The sequence below is a fragment of the Crinia signifera genome, chromosome 6 (genome assembly GCF_055691185.1).
Source record: "Crinia signifera chromosome 6, ASM5569118v1, whole genome shotgun sequence".
Taxonomy (NCBI): domain Eukaryota; kingdom Metazoa; phylum Chordata; class Amphibia; order Anura; family Myobatrachidae; genus Crinia; species Crinia signifera.
Window position 1 is genome coordinate 149,635,615 of NC_139222.1, and position 22,444 is coordinate 149,658,058.

Genomic DNA, 22,444 nt, shown 5'->3' on the forward strand with positions numbered 1-22,444 from the left:
GCGCAATGCACTCCTGGGACCGCTGAAGACACTGAAGAAGATCCTGAAGTCCACCGTGGACATCGGGGGACTTGGTAAGTGTTTTTTGGAATATTTCGGATAAGAGATCTCCGGATACGGGAGACTCTACCTGTACTTAGAAAATAATTGTATGTGGCTTATTAAGGGATAATATATCACTATATATATTTTCTAATCCAATATTCTCTCATTTGAATGATCTTTATAGACATGCTCCTGCTCTCCACCAACCCCTACGATTACCATTTCTGTTCACAAGGTGTAACAACTGTGGACAATCTGGATGATGGAGAAGAGCTTATGGCAACTGATGTATGTACATGGGGCATCTTCAATACACATGACTAAAATCTTAGTATCAGAAGTGCAACAGATAATAAAAAATATTTGGCTCTTAATTGTAATATAATGTGAGTTGTGCCAAGTGTCAATATTTCAGGGATTTAGAATAAGGTTTAATGTAGCAAAAAACATTTGGTGTTTCTTTTAAAGAGATTGATTTTAAATCTCTCATTGAAACCGATGAAATGTTGGCTTTTGCCAAACCAGCATCAGACAGTTATATTTCACCACTCAGCATTTAAAATAAGATTACTCACATAATTTTACATTTGCTATTAGTATTATTGTGTCGACATTTAGGGATACATGACGTTTGAAATATGTTGAAATAAGTTTCATTACATGCTACCTGTTCATCCACTAGTAACTAGCACCTATAATTTAAAACTAGGAAATACCATCACCAACAGGCAAAATGCATTTGAACTAGTGACATCACTGACACACAAACAGCCAATCAATTCACTAGGAACTAGAGACATCAGGTGTTCTTGGTCCAGCTAATACAAAGTCTACTTCCACTGATATAGGCAGCAATTGCTTTTCAAGGATTTTATTGTATGCAACCTTATACATTCCCATGTATTAATGACCAACTACCTCTCCCATGTGCTCTTTTTCTCAGCATGCCATGGACATCTTAGGTTTTAGTCAGGAAGAGAAAACCGCCAGCTATAAAATAGTTGGATCAGTTATGCACTTTGGGAATATGAAGTTCAAGCAGAAGCAGCGGGAGGAGCAAGCAGAGGCAGATGGCACTGAAAGTGAGTTGCCTTTCCTCATGGATAGTTTGTTTTGTAAATACAACTTGAAAGGATACTGAAGCATTACGGCGTGTACACATTAGATGGTATTTTAAAATATATGCAGGATGAGAACCATAATTAATAATATTTTTGTGTATATCGCCTTCTGTGTGCACTATATCATACCTGCCAACATTGAATCAAAGTATGGAGGGACATCAGCGCATGCCGAAGTTGCGTGCCCAAAATTAGGTAGCGTGACCTAGGAGCAGGGGGGCATGGCCTACAAATCGTGTTGTGCTGTGAGGGCCTGGCTAGCGGCTCTGTAAGCTGCTGGCCAGCCCCCAGCCCCTCTGCTTGCGGGAATAGACGCTGTGCACACAATGGGGACTCCCAACTTTCCCTCCACCGTGGTACACTGCCGGCCCCGGGCAGGACGCAGACTTCCCCAAAAACTGGGACGTTCTCACGGAAAGCGGGACAGTTAGTAGGTATGACTATATCGTGATTGACACATGCTCCTGCGGGTCGTTAGGAACCTTCTCTGTTGTCTGTACATGCAGTTCAATCCTGATAATTGGTTTCTTAGGTTGACCGTTTCCAGAGTGTGGTCCAAAATAAAGTGGAGAGTGGTAAAAAAAAAAAAAAAAAAACAGCCAATCAGCTCCTGCCATATTTCAAACCCATTAAGCACAAGGAAAGAACAGTGTGTCCGAGTGTGGTGCACCTCTAGATGATCTATGAATCTAGAGGTGCACCACACTCTGACACACTGTTCTTTCCTTGTGCTTAATTCGTCATTTAAGTGTCAGTGGTAGCACACCCCTTGAGAAATTATTGGCCATGGCCACACATTTGAAATAGGGGGCCACATCATTACTCTTATAATAAGCGATCTATGTCCTGTGCGGAAGACTCCCCCACTTGTCCTCCTATATTTCAAACCCAGCCTGTAACATGACAGTTAGGAGCTGATTGGCTGGTATATCTTCCACTTTATCACTTTTAAAGATTGGTGCATCTGACCATATGTATGTTTCTGTGTCTGTGTGTAATAATGAAATATGAGGAGGACTCCTACTAGTGTAACATATTCCAAAAAGTACCTCTGCTTCTATTTATATAAATAAAAAGTGTAATTGTAGGAAGTCTAAAGCCATTTGAAGCTTAGTGAGATCTATATTGCAGTGTAAAAATAAAGCAGTCAGTATTTTCCCTGCAAGAAACAAAATAACTCACCCAAATCTAGCTCTCTCTGCACAAGTTACGTCTGCCCCACCTGCATGGCACATGGTTCTGCCCATTTGAGAAGGAATTTGCCTCTACAAGTGAACTAGAATAAGGGCCATTGTGTAGTATTTTCAGTAAAGATAAATCTTTAATTCATTGTAAGTAATTCTTGTTCAAGAAATCCCCTTCTCAAAAACACATTGGGGAGAATGTAATAGGGAGTGAGAATAAGAAAGAGATTTTGTGAATACTTTAGAACTATTGCGTTGCAATGCCATTGGTTTCTACTTATCACCTACAGTCGTTTCTATGATATGTGTAACACATGTCTTTACTTATATTTCTGTTTAAATTAATGTCCTGCACCCCTGGATTTACAAATATGTATCACAATATTACACAGGTGCGGACAAGGCAGCCTACCTGATGGGCATCAGCTCAGCTGATCTCATTAAAGGTTTGCTCCATCCTAGAGTGAAAGTTGGGAATGAATACGTGACCAAAGGTCAGAATGTGGAGCAGGTATGTATATTCAAGTCACATAGGAATGACTTTGCATAGGAAAATAAATTAAGCCTCCAAATATGAAGGAAATAGAAAGTAGCAGTTGATTGTGGGTTAAATTGTGACAAATTAACCGAATATTCTATAAAAAGAAAATATAAACACATAACCAATTACATAATGGGTTAAGCATTCATCCACCTCTTTAATTCCCTAGTGTGTTTAAATACTTTCCAATTCATTGATTATTAAATAGATTTAAATATATATATTTTGTTTCTCCAGGTGGTATTTGCAGTTGGTGCACTGGCAAAAGCAACCTATGATAGGATGTTTAAGTGGCTCGTCAGTCGAATTAATAAGACGCTGGACACCAAGCTGGCCAGGCAGTTCTTCATAGGAGTTCTAGATATTGCTGGCTTTGAAATCTTTGAGGTAAGACCACAAGACTGATTGCATTAATCACTCATATATGCAGCTACTTGAATGATATTAGGGGAACATTTGACAAGGGTTACGCACACTGAAATAAATTTCATGAATAGTAACAACTTAAATATAGTTAAATCTTTGATTTTTCAATGTGTGGTTTTAACTAATCACCATATTTTAAAGAAAACCTTTTGTCTTCAGCATGTCTGTTGCATTACAGAAGTAAGAACAACACTATATACTAAAGCCCACACCCCAAGTTATCTTTGACACTGAGCCCTTGATTTGCATATAGAGCGACTGACAAGACTCCTTTAATAACTCTTGGGGAGATATTCAATTACCTGTGATCATTGATTGTGGTTTATTGTGTTGCTGTGGGCTATCCATTTAGCCCCGAAAACAGGGATGCTTCTAACAAACATTCACAGGTTTTACTGAACATCTGTGTTTTTGGGTGAATATGTATATTGTTTTTGAACGTTCAAATTCGATAGCCCACACAAAAAATATTGAAGAAACATCTGGAAAAATTGTGAAAAACTTCCCCATTAGAGTGTTTTCTCAAGTATGTTACATTGCCATGTACAGGAAGTTTGCATCCAATGATGCTGTCCATAGGGTCAGCATACCTGCAAACGGGCACAACGCATTCCAGTTTTTTAGAACAGACCTGGTCGCTGCCCCCACTATGCAGTATGCCAATCATGCTAAGGGGACTGCAAGTAATCGCAAAGGACCAATTGACTGGATCCTGCAGAACTCCGAACATCAGATTTGGATGTAACCAATGGGTTTATGTACAAATTTTAATCAAGCCCAGTGTACTCTGTGCTGCAGTGTGGTCTTTACAAAATATAGATTTGTATTAAAAATACAAATATTTACATGCTTGCAATAATTATCCCCTCTAAGCGAAGAGTTTAAAGTTCAGTCTATATTGATAACAATTCTTCAGGTCTGCATTGAGAATATAAAGCTCACTGCAATCAATTCCCTATCACTCAGCTTAGAGGTAGCACTTGTCCTGACTGTTGCTAATTGTGTGCCATTTGTGTGTTTTTGTCCTCCAGTACAACAGCTTCGAGCAACTCTGTATCAACTTTACCAATGAAAAACTGCAACAGTTTTTCAACCATCACATGTTTGTCCTGGAGCAGGAAGAGTATAAGAAGGAGGGGATCGAATGGGTGTTTATTGACTTCGGCCTTGATTTACAGGCTTGCATTGACCTCATAGAGAAGGTATCACACCACATGATGCTTTATGTGTGCCTAGAAATCTCAAACAAAATAAAGTCTGCATTGACAAGTACACTTAAAACAATTAGTTAATTTAATTAAAATATGATATAAATAAAATAACAGCTGTGAAAAAGTTGAATGCATAAAAATACCTATATTATTTCTAGTTTAGGCCATATGATAAGTAAAGCCACCACAATGATCTCTTAAGGTGCCCATAGACGCTCCGATGCAGCGGGGTCCGTTTTGTACTTTAAGGTGCGCGCTCCCGCGGCATCTCATCGTACAGTACAAAAAGTATGTGCTGCACATACTTTTTGTACTGGCTTTTCAACGCATCGCATTGCATGCACAACGCATGCACAAGGGATGCGATGCGTGCTATTTAAGCACAAAACGGACGCCCGCATCGGATCGTCTATGGGCACCTTAACTGTGTAGACATTCTATGACAAACTAAGCACTTTGTACGTTTGGTCTAGTTCTTAAAATAAAACCCAGTGGGATTTGTAGCCAGGACGCAGGTAGCTTGGTGACAATTGTACAAATTGTCTGATATACTCAGTGTTTCATTGATCACTCATCCTTGAGATATTAGGGCAGATGAACTAGGCATTGGAGAGTGATAACGTGGAGAGAAATAAAGTACCAGCCAATCATCTCTGTAACATGGCAGTTAGGAGCTGATTGACTGTAACTTTATTTCTCTTCACTTTATTACTCTCCAAGGCTTAGTACATCTGCATCATTTCTATTGTCATATAACTGATAACTTCATACGATTTCTACCAAATGTTAATTGTTATGAATTCAGCTTTATTAAGCTATGAATAGTAACCTCCAATGTGTTTGTATTCATGATGTTATCTCAGCCTTTGGGCATCCTTTCAATCCTGGAAGAAGAATGTATGTTTCCTAAGGCATCAGATATCTCCTTTAAAGCAAAGCTGTACGACAACCACTTAGGGAAATCTCCCAACTTCCAGAAGCCAAAAGTAGACAAGAAACGCAGATATGAGCCTCATTTTGAGCTTGTACATTATGCTGGAGTGGTAAGTATGACACTCTATATTGCATTTATTTCAGCACAAGCTTGCAGAAGTGCAATTCTAAGGTTCCACCACTAAGTTCACTTCATTGAAATATATTCGAATATAACTTATTTTATATTATTCATTGTGGGACATCATTAATTGTTAGCTTGTCCGGGCAGAGTGGATATCATTGGAGAAGACTTGATAAAGGGACAAACTTGATGGGCCAAGTGGCTCTCATCTGCTGTCAATTTCTATGTTTCTATCATTTTATGACAAAAAAAAACCACAAGATGTGTGCGATCTTTGGTTCTGCCCTCTCACTCTTAAAACAATCCCACTTCAAAGCCCTGTTTGATTTCCAAAAGCTCCAAAGAACAGAAATCATTTGCTGAGGCACTTTTAAAGATAAACCTGACAATGACCTTTTATTTGGACAGGTACCCTACAACATTATGGGATGGCTGGACAAGAACAAGGATCCCCTGAATGAAACCGTTGTAGGCGTGTTCCAGAAATCCTCTAACAAACTGCTGGCCAGTCTGTATGAAAAATATGTCAGCTCCTACTCAGGTAATGCATGTGATAGAGTGCCTGTTTATGTAGAGTGCCTGTTTATGTAGAGTGCCTGTTTATGTAGAGTGCCTGTTTATGTATATTCTTGGACCTACATTCACCCTCTAAGATATGTATGAGGCCGACGAGTGATATATCATTGTTATAAAATGGCCCCTGTTGTGACAAAATAATAAGAACCAAATACAGAATAAAAGAAAATATGCTGGTTCATTTGATTTTTTTTTTTAATGAATAAACATGTAACTGGATGGTTATGGATCATTGGATAGACAGCAACTAGGTCGACATGCATGAAGGTCGACATGGCTGAAAGTTGACAGGGTGTTAGGTCGACAGGGTCATTAGGTCAACATGGGGAAGGTCAGCAGTCAAAATTTTGACATGGGGTTCTTCACTTTTTTGTCCCAAATGTCGACACAGTCGCCATGGACACCAAAACGTTTCAGACACGGGGCCTCCCTACGCTTAGCACACTCTTTTATTCTCCCACCACTCCTAGTGGATGACAGGGCATCAAATACCTCCTGCCGGCACATTGGCTCAAAAAATAAAGGTAATAAATCCAATGTCAACCTTTTGACTGTCGACTTTCCCCTTCTAGCATGTGCCATCTTTTAGTCTCCCATAGGTGCTGCGCTAGAGTTGATATGCTAGATGTCCACATTTACTTTAGAGCGTAATTATTTCCATAGGTGCTACTTAGAGGTAACATCTTTATTACTCCTGCAGATGGGCAGCAAAAGGCTGGAGTGAAAGAAAAACGCAAGAAAGCCGCGTCATTTCAAACAGTGTCTCAGCTTCACAAGGTAAATAATGAAATGCAATGATGATTTAGTCTGGCAGCTCATGGTATTGTATTTTATTATGTTACACAGAAATATCTAATAATGAGCTTTATAGCACTTTCTCCAAAATGACTCAAAATATAAACTGCTACTTTCCTTCAAAAATAATAAAAAATATGAAGGAGCCTATTTTACATCCGGTTCTTCCCTGCAACCTGGAGGTGACCATAAGAAATAACAAGAAAATGTAATATTAGGTGCAAAATGAACCCTAGTGTGTGTATGACCATGGGCACACTAGATGGACCAAGAGATTTTTACTGTATTTTCCATTAAACTCTGTTTCCATATTAAGTGATAAATCTATAGGTGATCCAAAAATAAATTACAGTGTGCCTTCTAAAACACTTAAGGGGGAACACCTAGGCAGTAATTCGGGGCAGGCCCCCAAGAGAATTGTGCGAACTTGCTTTCCTTTTTGGGTGTAACTTTTAGGAATCCTACACATTGCATTGTTACAATAGCGTTAATGCAGAGTTGATTCATAATCCTATCGTTTACCGAATGACTGCAAATGCGCAAGGATCGTAGCACGCATGTGAGCGGCCAAATAGCAACAAAAATAGCGAAAATATCTCATTGCAATCTCTTCACAATTTGACTGACACAAAGTCGTTGTTTGGGGGTGATAACCTTTCAATTTCTGGGGTGCCAGAAAAAATGCAGGCATGCCAGGGTGTTTTAAGGGAGGGTGTGATGTCGGCACCAGCCTCAAACAGCCTGTCTCTGTCGCAGAGTTGTGGACTGGGAAAATCATTTGATAGTGAATGAATTACATATGGATGAGTGACAGGATAGCGGATTCACAATAAACACAAATTTACACAGGGCAGCGGCTAACTACTCGCAGCCATCTGCAGATCAGCGAGTAGGTCTGAATCCAGCCTAATGTTAGTTGTTGGTTAAATGTTCCTACACAAATAGTAATAATGTACTTTGCATAGAATATACATATAAGAACAATTACCATAGAACTTATCAGAATGATGTATGTGCATATCTCAAATTTACATTTACGAGCTTCCATTTAGTGGCCAATGTTATACACACTATTTATTTCTTGAGTCACAAAGTAGTGCCCTGTCTATTTAAAATAGCTTATGTGGCATGAGAGATCCACATAGAAGTATGTGAGTATTCTGTGTCATGGCGGGGCTAAGCTACACGGAGTAACAAAGTGTTGTCTCTGTGAGTGTGAGGTAGTTAAGACTTGCAGTGATGTTTAGTTAAATCCATTTCTTGAACATCACTTTAAGTCTGTACTGCTTCCCGCTCTGCTGCACACACCAGTGAGGAGATCCGTGAAACAAGATGGAAGATAGGGTAAGGATCCAAACCTGAATAACCATTGTACGGGCTAAGAAATAATGTGCTGTTAATTGATTGAAAGAGGCTATGATCTATTTGCTTGTGTCTCATTTATGTCACTAGCTAAGGGAATGTAATAGGCTCACTGGTTATTTAATATTTGTTCATTAAACAACATGGCTGTCTTCTCTGTGTGTAGGTGACAAGTAAAATACACTGAAGCCTTCTCAGAGTTTTTACCTCTATTTGACATTAGTGCAGCTTGGGCAGATAGTTTGTGCATGGTGTTTTTATTGAGCATGGGATGATTGCATATTACTACTGTACTAAAGTTTATGGTCTTTATACGTAACTACTATCTCAATCAATTTCTGATCACATAATGACTTTAGTTTGCCATGAAAAGGTGATAGATCCCGCACAATCCATCTAGTGCTAGTACCAGCCTGATTAGAAACATAGAAACATAGAATTTGACGGCAGATAAGAACCACTTGGCCCATCTAGTCTGCCCCTTTTTTTAAACATGTTACCTCAAACCATATTTGATCCTTATTTTTTTGCAAGGATATCAATATGCTTATCCCAAGCATGTTTAAATTGTACTACTGTATTTGCGTCTACCACCTCTGTTGGGAGGCTATTCCACTTATCTACTACTCTTTCTGTGAAAAAATTCTTCCTCGCATTTCCCCTGAATCTTCCTCCCTCTAGTTTCAGTGCATGTCCTCGTGTTCTGTTGCTCCTCTTCCCGTGAAGAATGTCTCCCACCTGTACCTTGTTAAAGCCCTTAATATATTTGAAAGTTTCTATCATGTCCCCCCTTTCCCTTCTCTGCTCTAAAGTATACGTATTAAGATCTTTTAGTCTTTCCTGGTACGTTTTGTGATGTAGACCATGCACCATTTTAGTTGCTCTTCTTTGTACAGTCTCTAATGTATTTATATCCTTCTGGAGATATGGCCTCCAGAACTGAACACAATACTCTAGGTGAGGTCGTACCAATGACCTATACAGTGGCATTATTACTTCTTTCTTTCTACTGCTGATACCTCTCCCTATGCAACCAAGCATCTGACTTGCCTTCTTCATTGCTTTGTTACATTGCCTACCTGCTTTTAAGTCCCCTGAAATAGTGACACCTAGATCCCTCTCTTCCTCAGTAGTTTCCATTAAAGTGCCATTTATACTATATTGAGTCTTTGGATTTCTGAGACCCAAGTGCATGATTTTGCATTTTTTGGCATTAAACTGTAGTTGCCATGCTCTTGACCATTTCTCTAATCTGCCTAGATCCTCAATCATTTGTTTTACCCCTCCTGGTGTGTCTACCCTGTTGCATACCTTTGTGTCATCTGCAAAAAGGCACATTTTGGCTGGGTCTGCATCCATTTTACCCCTCCATGGTTTAATGCATAGACCCCCTATGTCACACAAGTTATGTCACTCCTTAGGACTGTGTAATACATATTTGGTATATCAATACTTTGAACAAGCCTGCTTAATATTTAAAATAAAATAAAAACATGAATTTGAAAGAAGCCTATCCTAGAAAAAAAATCTAAAAATGTATTATTATTATTTATTTTGCATGAATAAATCCACACTGGCCTTTTGTTGTTGTACAGGAGAATTTGAATAAACTGATGACTAATCTTCGCTCAACACAGCCTCATTTTGTGAGATGCATCATTCCTAATGAGAGCAAAACTCCAGGTATGACACCACTACATAGCATAGGACTGGTCTATCGCATACATTCCTGAAGTCTGTATCTAAATCTGCGAAGATCTGTCCTGTCTACGACATTTACTCGCCCCAAATGCTCCCACTGCAAGCGAGACGCGATGGACCTTAGCATAACAGGAGAGGTGGAACATGCTGCCAGGATACCAATAAATATGGGGAAAGCACGATGGGGGGCTTTACTAGTACAATAAAAGATGGCAGGTGTAGACCATAATGTTAGTGGTTAATGATATTAGAAGGAACTACTGTGGCCATATAAAAGATGCAGGTTTCTCAAGCAGCAAATGTTCTTAGAAAAACTACAATAGCATCCCTATAAAGATATTTACAGAAGATCAATGCTATAAAGACATTTGCTAAGAGATTTACTAAATGATATTACTTAATCTAGAACCACCACAAATAATATGGATTACATATAGCTAACACATAGAGTATGATGGTTATGTATAAGAATGATATAATTATATATAAATATTGAATGTTGAGAAAATTAATGTTTCTACTGTGATTTCATAATGGTTCCTGTTCAGGTGTTATGGATCCTTTCATGGTCCTTCACCAACTGAGATGCAACGGTGTCCTGGAGGGCATCAGAATTTGCCGTAAGGGGTATCCCAACAGACTCCTGTATGCTGATTTTAAGCAGAGGTAAATAAGAGCTGAAACCTCTATCTACTAACCGCTTGGGTGTACAGTCATAGTATGTCAACAGTGAATTTACAGATTTGCTTAATAGTCACCAATCATTTCATCAGATTTTTCTCATGTATCCCAGAAATGAGCTGAAATTGCCAAAATCGGTCAATGCCAAAATTACTGTGTGTGGCCAGAATAATTAATTCTACTCTTACTGTGTTCACAGGTATCGGATACTCAATCCTAATGCTATTCCAGATGACAAATTTGTTGATAGCAGAAAAGCCACTGAAAAATTATTGGGTTCATTGGACATTGATCATACACAATACAAGTTTGGACACACGAAGGTACTTGTTATATGCCTATTTCACTTCAGATAACAATGGACTTTTCAGAAGCACTAATATGATTCAGTGGAATTGTTTGTGTATGTAAATACAATAAAATTACATAAACCATATTTCTCTATCATCCAGCTGGCTCTGGGGGATGTAGACTCTTGTTCATGACATTATTGACACTTTAAATAAAATATGCATGGACTTCTTTCTTTCCGCATACCCACTCCATCATCCTAGGCACTATATTTTTTTTTAAGGCCTGTTCCTTTCAGTATAAAGGCTTATTCTTTAAGTTTGAGGAGCGTCCAGTGGGTGGTACCTTGGCTGAGCAGCTGTGTGGTTTTCAGTCTACACTTTTACAAATTTAGGGGAGTATTCAATCCCGGGTCATGACTGTCGATCTGTTCCGACAGCCGTGACCCTGGCCTGTATTAAAGCCTTTTCTTTGAATCCATAAGAGGACATTGTGCACACAAGTCCTTCTCACTCTAGTTCTCCAATTTGAAATGCACACAAGGTAAATGTTATTTTCTGGGAGATGTCAGTTCTCTCTTTCTGTCCTTTTCTACTCCTGGTTCTGTCTCGTGTTGTAGCTTGGATAGAAAGATAGTGGAATGACCAGAAGGATAGGGATAAGGAATAGGGATGAGTTAACACATTGTGGGGGAAATATAATAGGATGAGAGATTCAGAAAGTAAGAGATTTGGTAAGAAATCTCCTGTTTTTTTTGTTTTTTGTTTTTTTTTTAAGATGCAATCATTTACACTGCTAAACCAGTTTGATTTTGCAGTGTAAATGATTGCCGCTTTAAAAAAAAAAATGGTGATTTATTTTAAATCTCTCACTTTCTGATTCTCTCATCCTATTACATTTCACCCTCTATATCCTCAGGTTCCTGTGTCCCCAAATTGATTTAAAGGAAATGATTTATTGTTCATATATAAGAATCCCATTTTATTGTTGGTGGAAATGTGAGTGACAATTATAGGGTGCACGATAGCCTACATTTTGAACTTGCTTGAGCTATTTTGTATACATTGATTGATATTGTAGATTTAATTCAATTAATTTTATTATAAAATGGACTGACAAATTAAAAAAAATATATATTTTAGCACAAAAATAAACAACAAATGTGTAGTTTAGGAAAGGGTAACTTCATACTCACCTTGGCATTACTAGGGTTTTCCGTTAGTTTTACAACCTTCCCATGTAACTGGCATTTGATGGAGTATCACACAGAGAAATGACTGATAATATTCCAGCCCCCCTGAATAAGCAGCTGTTGGTATCATATTTCTAAAAATCTGACACCAGCATCTGTCCAGTTGGAGTTAAAACACAGGTATGCTTTGTGTACTGAGTGTGGGAGTGTATAACAGGCTCATGTACAGTACATCCACTTTATGTTCAGTAACATTTTTCTGTAATAATTTTACTAGTTTTTAATTTTAAGCTTTGATTTAAATTCACAATTAACTTTGTTTTTCATAGTGGGGTTCTGTAGCAAATCTGGCAGTCATTGCTGCACTCCGATAACTGAGAATGAATATAACTGGAAATATTTGGCTTGTATAGGTCTTTTTCAAAGCTGGGCTGCTTGGTCAGCTGGAAGAGATGCGAGACGAACGTCTGGCCAAAATTATCACAATGATCCAAGCTAGAAGCCGGGGTAGAATTATGAGAATTGAGTATGGGAAGATCATTGCACGAAGGTATTGTACTGTATTCACAATGTTGAACTTTAAAGGTGCCCACATATGGTAAGATTTTCTAAATGATATGGCCGTTTCCAATGACACATCATTTAAAAACATACTATGTGTGGGATTGATGATGATCCGATGCGGGTGCCTGCGGATCGTCCATCAAGCCTGCTGATCTCATCTGCAGGTGGAAAGATGAACGACCAGTTATACAGACTCATGGCCACGTCGTTCCATACGCAGGCTTGGTGATCGATGTGGCCATGTCCCAGCACCCCCTCCCCCCCCCCCACCTTCACTTGCCCTCCTCCGCACCCCACGGATGCACCTCGACTGCCGCTGGCAGACAGAGAGAGAGGCGGCAGACAGAGAGAGAGGCGGCAGGCAGGAGACTTCAAATGAATAGGGCGGCAGCAGCAATTTATTTGAATACACGGCCCATTGATTTGAATAAAGCAGATGCTGATTGGCTGAGAGAGCTCCCATTCATTTGAAATCTCCTAGCCTCTATGCCTGCCAGCGGCGGAGGTGTGGATGTGTAGCAGCGGGCATTGGTGCATTGGCGGGTGGAGTGGCAGACCCTGAAAACCCATGATCATGGCCACACTAAACGATTGAGTAAACCCTCTAATCTTTAACTTAATAGTTTTGTGTGTGGCCATGATCAGGGGTGTTCTGGATTTCAAAGGAAATTAGATATCAGATTGGATATTTAGTACTGTTGAGCTTCCCCACATAAGATGCTGAATTGAAATCTGCCTTAACACAGTCATGGCTGTAGGTGGTAATATTTAATAGGTAGAGCTGTAAGTATTAACTCTTGCCCTTGCAGAGATGCATTGCTGGTTATTCAATGGAACATACGAGCATTCAATGCTGTCAAAAACTGGTCATGGATGAAACTGTTTTTCAAGATTAAGCCCCTGCTGAAATCAGCACAGACAGAGAAAGAGATGGCCAACATGAAGGAAGAATTCCTGAAGTTGAAGGAAGCTCTGGAGAAATCTGAAGCCAAAAGGAAAGAGTTGGAGGAGAAACAAGTGACGCTAATCCAAGAGAAAAATGACCTTGGTTTGCAGCTCCAAGCAGTAAGTTAAATACCATAGCTTGCTTCATCCTGCTGGATTATCAAAGATTAACAACAGATCATAGAAAATTCACATTTATTGACATTTTATTTATTAGGAAAACCTGGCGATATTGTAGATTAATTGTATACAGTTTGGCTAGTTGTGTTTTTTTTTCTATTATGTGTTGCAAATGTTTAATTTCTTGTGGTTCTACACCTTGACAAATATCATTAACAATGGAGATACCAAAATATTTCATGTTTTATTTGTAGGAGCAAGACAATCTTGCAGATGCAGAAGAGCGCTGCGATCTGCTAATCAAAACCAAGATCCAATTAGAGGCTAAAGCGAAAGAGCTAAATGAAAGAGTAGAAGATGAGGAGGAAATGAATTCTGATCTGACTTCAAAGAAGCGGAAGCTGGAAGATGAGTGCGCTGAACTTAAAAAGGACATTGATGACCTAGAAATTACACTGGCCAAAGTAGAGAAGGAGAAACATGCAACTGAAAATAAGGTAAGCTTAGATTTGCTAATTATAAGGGGGTCATAGCTACTGACTGCCTAATCTTCCCATTATTAGGTGACACCGCACGGGACTCCAAACGTGGAGAGAAAGCCGCATCCCGTTACGGTACTTTAGCTAGGGCTAGTCAGCTATCCTTTGTACATAGAGGTCTCGGAGACACTCGCAAAAGACTTTGCAACAAATTCAAAAGAGAGCTTAAACATAAAAAAGCCGTTGTTTATTAATTTTTATTTTATTGGTATTGCATACTTATTTTATCTTTCTCCTTTCACTTTAAAACCTTTTTCTCTTTTTTATTATTATTTTTTTATTATTATTATTTTACCTATTCTATCCCAGTTGCTCCTAGCGCTTTGATTATATTTCATCCAATTGCTATTTTTTATTACCATATCAGAGCTGCTCCCCTCCCCCCAGAAAATATTGGCGCAAAAACAGCAATTCTTTTTTAACTCAGGTGAAGAACCTTGTTGAAGAGATGGCTGCTCTAGATGAGATCATTGCTCGGCTGACCAAAGAGAAAAAGGCTCTGCAGGAAGCTCATCAGCAAGCTCTAGATGACTTGCAGGGAGAAGAAGACAAAGTCAACACACTCACCAAGGCAAAAGCTAAGCTGGAGCAACAAGTGGACGATGTACGTTATTCCACTAATAGTGTAATATAGACTGTAACGTTACTCTAATAAATACATGCACATCCTCACAAATGATTCAGGGTAATGGTATTATAATTATTTTATATGTAAGGAAGAAAGCCTAGCATATTTTACTACTTACTTGCCTGCAGCTGGAAGGGTCTCTGGAACAGGAGAAAAAATTGCGCATGGATTTAGAGCGAGCAAAGCGAAAGCTAGAGGGAGATCTGAAACTGACCCAGGAATCTGTGATGGATCTAGAGAATGACAAGCAGCAACTGGAAGAGAAACTGAAGAAGTGAGTGTTAGTTCTTCTATAAAAGTTGCTTCTGAGGATTATAAACTTCTTTATTCTCTAAGAAGACACTTACTTTGGCCATGCCATTTTATAAATATATGTGCATGAACTGTGTTGTAGTTTCAGTGATCTAGTCAAACATTTCACTGGGAAACACTTGCAGGTGTCTTAAAATGACAGCTCCCTTGTGTCCCCGGTGTACATAATCATAATAGTTCATTGCAAATTGAAAGTACTGATATTACTGATCTTGCATTCCCAACTTGGTCAACACTACTCATGAATTTGTTTTCCATAGAAAAGACTTTGAGATAAGCCAACTAAATTCAAGGATTGAAGATGAGCAAATGATGTCTGCTCAGTTACAGAAGAAAATCAAAGAATTACAGGTAATAAAGGTTGACTTTTCTCACAACTCCTGTTTAAAATCCAAACAGTCAGAAAGATCTGTATTCATACTGAAAATCAAGCAAGCTTTTGCCCTTCTGCTCCACAAGAGGTTTCTGTCCTCTCTTATATACTAATGCATGTATTATATGTATAGGTATGTTAGCTGTGTGTGTGATTTTCTTTCAAATAAAAAATCCAAAAAATAATAAAGCAGTGGATCAGTTTGGTGTTAAAAATAAGATTAGAGCAACTTACTGATAGCTTGTATTGCCACCAAGGCACGTATTGAAGAACTTGAAGAAGAGCTGGAAGCTGAGAGAGCTACCAGAGCAAAGGTGGAGAAGCAGCGTTCTGAGGTCTCCAAAGAGCTTGAGGAACTGAGTGAGCGGCTAGAAGAAGCTGGTGGGGCCACTTCTTTGCAGATTGAGATGAACAAGAAGCGAGAAGCTGAATTTCTGAAGATGCGCAGGGATTTGGAAGAAGCCACTCTACACCATGAAGCTACTGCTGCTGGCTTGCGGAAGAAACATGCTGACACCGTGGCTGAGCTTGGAGAACAGATTGACAGTCTGCAGAGGGTTAAGCAAAAACTGGAAAAGGAGAAGAGTGAGATGAAGATGGAACTGGATGACTTGTCTTCGAACATTGAGCAACTCACCAAAAATAAGGTTTGAAAATTACCTTTCATTATTACTTTTATTATTAGCAAACTTTATTTGTGTGGTGGCACAAGGAGTCTACAGCACCTTACAAAGTGTATAAACATCAAACTATGCAAACCTAACAAGGAACTAGTGCAGAAGACCTTGACAGACAGCATTATTTGCCAAGACCTTACCTTATCTATATTCCGGTCTCTTGTATTATAGGGGAATGCAGAGAAGCTGTGTCGCACGTATGAGGACCAGCTAAGTGAGGCAAAGTGCAAGGTGGATGAATTGCAGAGACAGCTTGCAGACATCTCTCTACACAGAGCCAGACTGCAGACAGAGAACGGTAAGGTTACTTCTAACAGAAAATGAGGTGCCAAAATATATGCCTCAATGAATTAAAAGTGCAATGACAGATGACTAACCCCAAAAGTTTTATAGGTAAAAAATTTCCTAAATAATCTTTAATTATTCATAAAAAATATGAATCTGAATATTTTATTGAAAAGATAACCCCGTCCATGCCGGTGCTAAGAGACCGTTACTACAGAGTATATACACCTAGAAATCAAAGCTGAATATGTTTCTTGATAAATAAGTGACTTGGATGACCTAACATTTATGTGTATGAAGCCCTCATTCTTAGGACTACAGTGACACAGAACATCTTTTATGCCTGAAATACATTTAGCAGGAATATATCCACATGTTTATGGATTGTATGCAGACATTTATGTGATTTTTATCAGTATTTATTTTGAAGTGGTAAGGAAGAGATTTTTACTTATAGAAGTGAAGAAGGCCTCCAGATAAGTGGTAGTTTAGTGCTGGTCATCCTAGATCAGTGGCTAAAAGTGTCTAAACGCATTGGTCCTGTGACCAGGCCATTGGTCCTGTGACTATGGGGGGTATTCAATGTGTGGCGATATTTACAACAGTTGGAAAAATATGCATTTTCGACCAGCAATTTACATTCAACCTATTCGATTGATCTGACTGTCGTAAAATTTCTGCCGGTCGGAAAACGCATGGATCGGCGAATCCATGGTGTTTTATTTTGATGAAAACTAACGCAGATTCGAAAATGCAAATTTAACTTTTAACACTGAAAATGTGTCCGAAAACGGCGGTGTTGAATAGGTATATGCTGACATTTCTGACTGTCGGAATTATCAGAACACACGGATTACCTCGCTATGATCTTTAAAATATGCATTTTTAGCAACTAATTATGCAGTATATTTGTTACAGGGCAACAGTATGTGCTAATCCTTGCTAAACATATAACCTTAAAGCTGATTCTAATTTATCTGTGTGGCTAATTAGGAGAACTCACCCGACTCCTGGAGGAAAAGGAGTCTCTTGTAAATCAGCTGAGCAGAGGCAAAGCTTCCTTCACCCAAACCATTGAAGAGCTGAAGAGACAATTGGAAGAAGAGACAAAGGTGAGAAATGTCTGCTATAGCTCGATACAGTTTATACGGTTATACTCTTACAGGATAACATGCTCTACTACACTGTGTGCAGGATATCGTGGCTATAGGCAAACCACTATAATAAATATCCGTGCCCTTACAGTCAAAAAATGCATTAGCGCATGCATTGCAAGCTTCCCGTCATGACTGCGACCTCATGCGAGAGCAATATGAAGAGGAACAGGAGGCCAAAGCAGAGTTACAAAGGTCTCTATCAAAAGCAAATGCAGAGGTAGCCCAGTGGCGGAACAAGTATGAGACAGATGCCATACAGAGGACAGAAGAACTGGAAGATGCTAAGTAAGTGTCATCACGGTCAATGCTGTGTTTGTCATCAGACATGTCTGTATACCTAGCTAAGGTAAATATATGGTATTACTATTTAATTCCAGGAAGAAATTGGCAGCACGGCTACAGGATGCGGAGGAGGCAGTGGAAGCTGCTAATGCCAAGTGCTCCTCATTGGAGAAGACCAAGCATCGCCTTCAGACTGAGATTGAAGACCTGGTTATTGACTTAGAGCGAGCAAATTCTGCTGCTGCAGCATTAGACAAAAAGCAGAGAAATTTTGACAGGATCCTCTCAGAGTGGAAGCAAAAGTATGAAGAGACCCAGGCTGAGTTGGAGGCCTCACAGAAGGAGTCCCGCAGCCTAAGCACCGAGCTCTTCAAGCTAAAGAATGCATATGAAGAGTCTCTGGACAATCTAGAGACAATGAAGCGGGAGAACAAAAATCTACAAGGTATGAAAACAAAACAAAGGATTTTTTTTTTTTAAGGAATCCATTAAAGATCAGGTGCTCACTAAGGGAATTATTGCCTGGGTTCCGGTCCCATTGGTTATTTTTAAGTACAATGGTCCATGTTATTATGGAATTGTTAACATGGAATTATGGTTAGCAGAATAAATAAGCTTGCCACATTTACTCATTACAGTAATGCATAATAGTCTCACCCACAAGCTTTCAGCATCCTGAAATATCTTATAACTCTGTTTTGTCTAACTCTATTCTAGAGGAGATTGCTGATCTCACAGATCAGATCAGTGCCAGTGGCAAAATGATTCATGAACTTGAAAAGGTAAAGAAGGCCCTGGAAAGTGAGAAGAGCGATATCCAGGCTGCTCTAGAGGAGGCCGAGGTGAGTGATGGCAAATGTTTATGTTGTTTGGGCAATTGTGCCAGAATAATATATTTGTTAAGTCCTACAGTAGTTTTGTTATTAAGTTTAACCTATTTTACAGGGAGCTCTGGAACATGAAGAAAGCAAGACCTTGCGCATACAACTGGAGTTGTCGCAGATTAAGGCAGACGTGGACAGAAAACTAGCCGAAAAAGACGAAGAAATTGAAAACCTGAGGTAAAGTTTTGTTTTGGGCTAGGACCAAATTAAGTGGGGTGATGTTCATTACATCCAGTCCATAAGGCATTTTATAGACTCATCTGATATCAGATGTGATAGTACTATGCACAATTCTGAAACAAAACAAATTAAATATACCCATGTTTGTTTTTACCCATGACACCAGCTGTGGGGCAGTATTAATGCCATATATGTCTACAAAACAAACACTTTTGCTATCTGCGCTGCCAATAATTATTGGCAGCGCAGATAGCAAAAGTCTTAGTTTTGTAATATTAGTTGGTTAAAAGTTTTTGCAGGGACATGAGAGAATGAATATCGATTTGAAAGCAATTTTTCCTACCTTGAGAGCACTAGGCTTTACCCCTGCTCTGTCTCACATCTGAAAGGCAATGATCAATAAAAAAAAAAAAAAAAATACTTTTGAAACTTCTTCCTGCAATGACTACCAGCTGGTAGTTTACAGGAAATGACCTAGCTATACTTCTCACATTCAGACGTAATCACCAGCGTGCGATGGAATCCATGCAAGCAAGTCTAGATGCAGAGGCTAAAGCCAGAAATGAGGCTATTAGACTGAAAAAGAAGATGGAAGGCGATCTGAATGAAATGGAGATCCAGCTCAGTCACGCCAATCGGCAGGCTGCAGAATCCCAGAAAATGGTCCGACATTTGCAGTCTCAGATCAAGGTTGGTCATTTGTAAATGAGAGTGGTCTAGCAGAAGGTTATAAGGTGGTCACATATGGCCTCCAGTGACATTTTCTTATGGGTATTTTTTTTTTTCGAATTTTTCAGTAAAATTAATCATAATAATTTAAGGAATCACATGCATCAATCCCTACAGTGATTATATACGTTGTTTTTTTTACCATTATACTGTATATGACATAGCTTGTGGTGAAATGCTACACACACACAACCACATTCAGAAATCAAGGTCACGGTTTCTAATGTCACATATGAAATGTGCATTCCTCATTTCATACAGTAGTCATCAATGTGTATTAAACTAACATGAGGAAAGCTCGCCATGCCCTTACCAATTCTCTCTCAAACCTTCTCCTACTTTTTAAATGTCCTCTTTGAACATGATATATCTAGATTTCTATATCGATATGGGTACATACTCAATGACTTCCAAAGATATTCATAAAACTAAGTTTTATATATTTGTACTCTATCTAATATACTCAGGCCCAATACCTAAATATGATAAATGACTAAGCTAGTGAAGACTCTTCTAGGACAAACCCTGACCAACCTGGTACTGCAGGGAAAGCTAGGAATTGAGAATCAGCCCCATTTTAGTTTTGGCCTATGTAGAACTGTAATTCTTATGTCCACCTAACTTTCCAGTTCTAGAGATCATGATTACCATATTGAAAATTCTGTATATGGGATGCAGACTTGGGAAGGGTGCGGGGGATGATGCAATAATATTTACATATTTTTACTACAGGATTTGCAGATTGAGTTGGATGATACTCTCCGGCACAATGATGACCTGAAAGAACAAGCAGCAGCTCTTGAGAGACGTAATAACCTGCTGCTGGCTGAGGTGGAGGAGCTGCGGGCAGCACTGGAGCAAGCAGAGAGGGGCAGGAAATTGGCAGAGCAGGAACTACTGGAGGCTACAGAGAGGGTCAACCTATTACACTCACAGGTCTGGAAAACAATGGGATTCATACCAGTTTGATAGCTAAAGGCAGCTTTACTTATTCTTTGAGCGTATGCTGACTTTCGTACTGTAGGTATGCAATGGTCCATACTGACTTTACAAAGGTGTATTCATATACAAAAAGGATGTCATAGGGGTATATTCAATTGATGTAAAAACTGCTGCCTTGCCGAAAAGATGGCGGTTTTCGACATGAATAGGTCAGAAGGAGTTCCTATCTATTCAATGCAAGCTGTTTTATTTCGGCAGGTCAGATTGTTTGACGAAAACCAGGTGGATTGACAGAATAGCCGCTAATCCACCTGCTTTTGACATAAACACAGCCAAACCATGTTTCCTGCAATCTAAATCCGACATAAATACATGTTGGATTGAGGCCCCAGGTGAACAGCAGTAGCTTGTACAGCACTGCCCTCCTGTCCTCCACCTCCCATAGCCACCTGCCGCACTCACTCGGGCTCGGGCCCGTCCCCCACGGTGGCTGGGTGAGCATTAATCAGCGGACAAATCAGACTTTGGCCACTGCATTGACTAATGGATGACTTATGGATCCATCCTGTCGAAAGAATTTTGGAATGAATCTGGCGTCCATTGAATATACCCCATAGTCAGTTTAACTGATAATGCTATGCTTTGTTTACGGTTTTGTCCCAAAATGCTTTTGTATAGTGGACGATATGATGCTATGGATATGGGTGATATTATAAATGAGCAGGAGGATCATCAAATCCTTATTCACCTAAGAGTTTTCTAAAAGGTGTAAAATTGCTTTTATTACAAAAAAAATAAATAAAAAAAATACTCAATGTGGCAGGGAAACCTTTCACAGTGTCCCAAAAACTCATCAAAACTATATGTGCCAATATAGAGCTATGGAAAAATCATTTGACGGCTTCATATCTTCTCCATTTTAGAACACTGGTCTGATAAATCAGAAGAAGAAGTTGGATGCAGACATTTCACAATTATCAACTGAGGTGGAAGAAGCTGTCCAGGAATGTCGCAATGCTGAGGAAAAAGCTAAGAAAGCCATCACTGATGTAAGAAGCAGCCTACTTCTGAAAAACACATACCTATGTTTGAAAGATGATGATGTACTGAATAATATTGTAGCACACAGGGCTTTTACAATTTATTAGTGTGAAAATGACCACAATATTGCCTCCTTACATTTTGTGGTCCTAGAGAGTATCTTGCAATAGGATATATATATATATTTTTTTATGAACCCGAGGATGTTTTGATTGTAATATGATATTGATGCTACCTACACAGGCAGCGATGATGGCAGAGGAACTGAAGAAAGAGCAAGACACTAGTGCTCATCTTGAGAGAATGAAAAAGAATATGGAACAGACCATTAAAGATCTACAAATGCGTCTTGATGAAGCTGAACAAATTGCATTGAAAGGAGGCAAGAAACAGATTCAAAAACTTGAAGCAAAGGTTGGTGTCTTGTCTCTGAGACAATTTTTCTTATCTCTTCTTTGTAAATCATGTCTTACTACATCTTGGCAACAGCACAGCCCAAACACACAATATGTACAATGCTGTTTAAAAACCAAGCATAAACCTTAAATAAGGGTAGATAGTGATACAAACACTCTCTTGATTGCGGTGTGGAAATCTTAACAT

General features: G+C 39.1%; 1 protein-coding gene across 3 annotated transcripts in view; it reads left to right on the top strand.

Moving 5' to 3' along the window:
* MYH7B (myosin heavy chain 7B) overlaps positions 1 to 22,444 on the top strand; it is a 41,964-nt gene that overhangs the window by 15,204 nt on the left and 4,316 nt on the right. For all 3 annotated transcript variants that reach the window (XM_083147604.1, XM_083147603.1, XM_083147606.1), the window contains 28 exons: positions 230 to 333; positions 989 to 1,127; positions 2,743 to 2,861; positions 3,129 to 3,278; positions 4,349 to 4,519; positions 5,392 to 5,571; positions 5,994 to 6,126; positions 6,862 to 6,938; positions 9,914 to 10,001; positions 10,568 to 10,685; positions 10,900 to 11,023; positions 12,597 to 12,733; positions 13,557 to 13,812; positions 14,067 to 14,309; positions 14,779 to 14,955; positions 15,108 to 15,253; positions 15,552 to 15,642; positions 15,922 to 16,311; positions 16,513 to 16,639; positions 17,620 to 17,738; positions 17,872 to 18,068; positions 18,161 to 18,510; positions 18,783 to 18,907; positions 19,011 to 19,126; positions 19,627 to 19,819; positions 20,591 to 20,794; positions 21,724 to 21,849; positions 22,085 to 22,255. In XM_083147604.1, the coding sequence (XP_083003730.1) occupies positions 230 to 333; positions 989 to 1,127; positions 2,743 to 2,861; positions 3,129 to 3,278; positions 4,349 to 4,519; positions 5,392 to 5,571; positions 5,994 to 6,126; positions 6,862 to 6,938; positions 9,914 to 10,001; positions 10,568 to 10,685; positions 10,900 to 11,023; positions 12,597 to 12,733; positions 13,557 to 13,812; positions 14,067 to 14,309; positions 14,779 to 14,955; positions 15,108 to 15,253; positions 15,552 to 15,642; positions 15,922 to 16,311; positions 16,513 to 16,639; positions 17,620 to 17,738; positions 17,872 to 18,068; positions 18,161 to 18,510; positions 18,783 to 18,907; positions 19,011 to 19,126; positions 19,627 to 19,819; positions 20,591 to 20,794; positions 21,724 to 21,849; positions 22,085 to 22,255 (4,571 nt within the window). The remainder of the gene's footprint in view (positions 1 to 229; positions 334 to 988; positions 1,128 to 2,742; positions 2,862 to 3,128; positions 3,279 to 4,348; positions 4,520 to 5,391; positions 5,572 to 5,993; positions 6,127 to 6,861; positions 6,939 to 9,913; positions 10,002 to 10,567; positions 10,686 to 10,899; positions 11,024 to 12,596; positions 12,734 to 13,556; positions 13,813 to 14,066; positions 14,310 to 14,778; positions 14,956 to 15,107; positions 15,254 to 15,551; positions 15,643 to 15,921; positions 16,312 to 16,512; positions 16,640 to 17,619; positions 17,739 to 17,871; positions 18,069 to 18,160; positions 18,511 to 18,782; positions 18,908 to 19,010; positions 19,127 to 19,626; positions 19,820 to 20,590; positions 20,795 to 21,723; positions 21,850 to 22,084; positions 22,256 to 22,444) is intronic.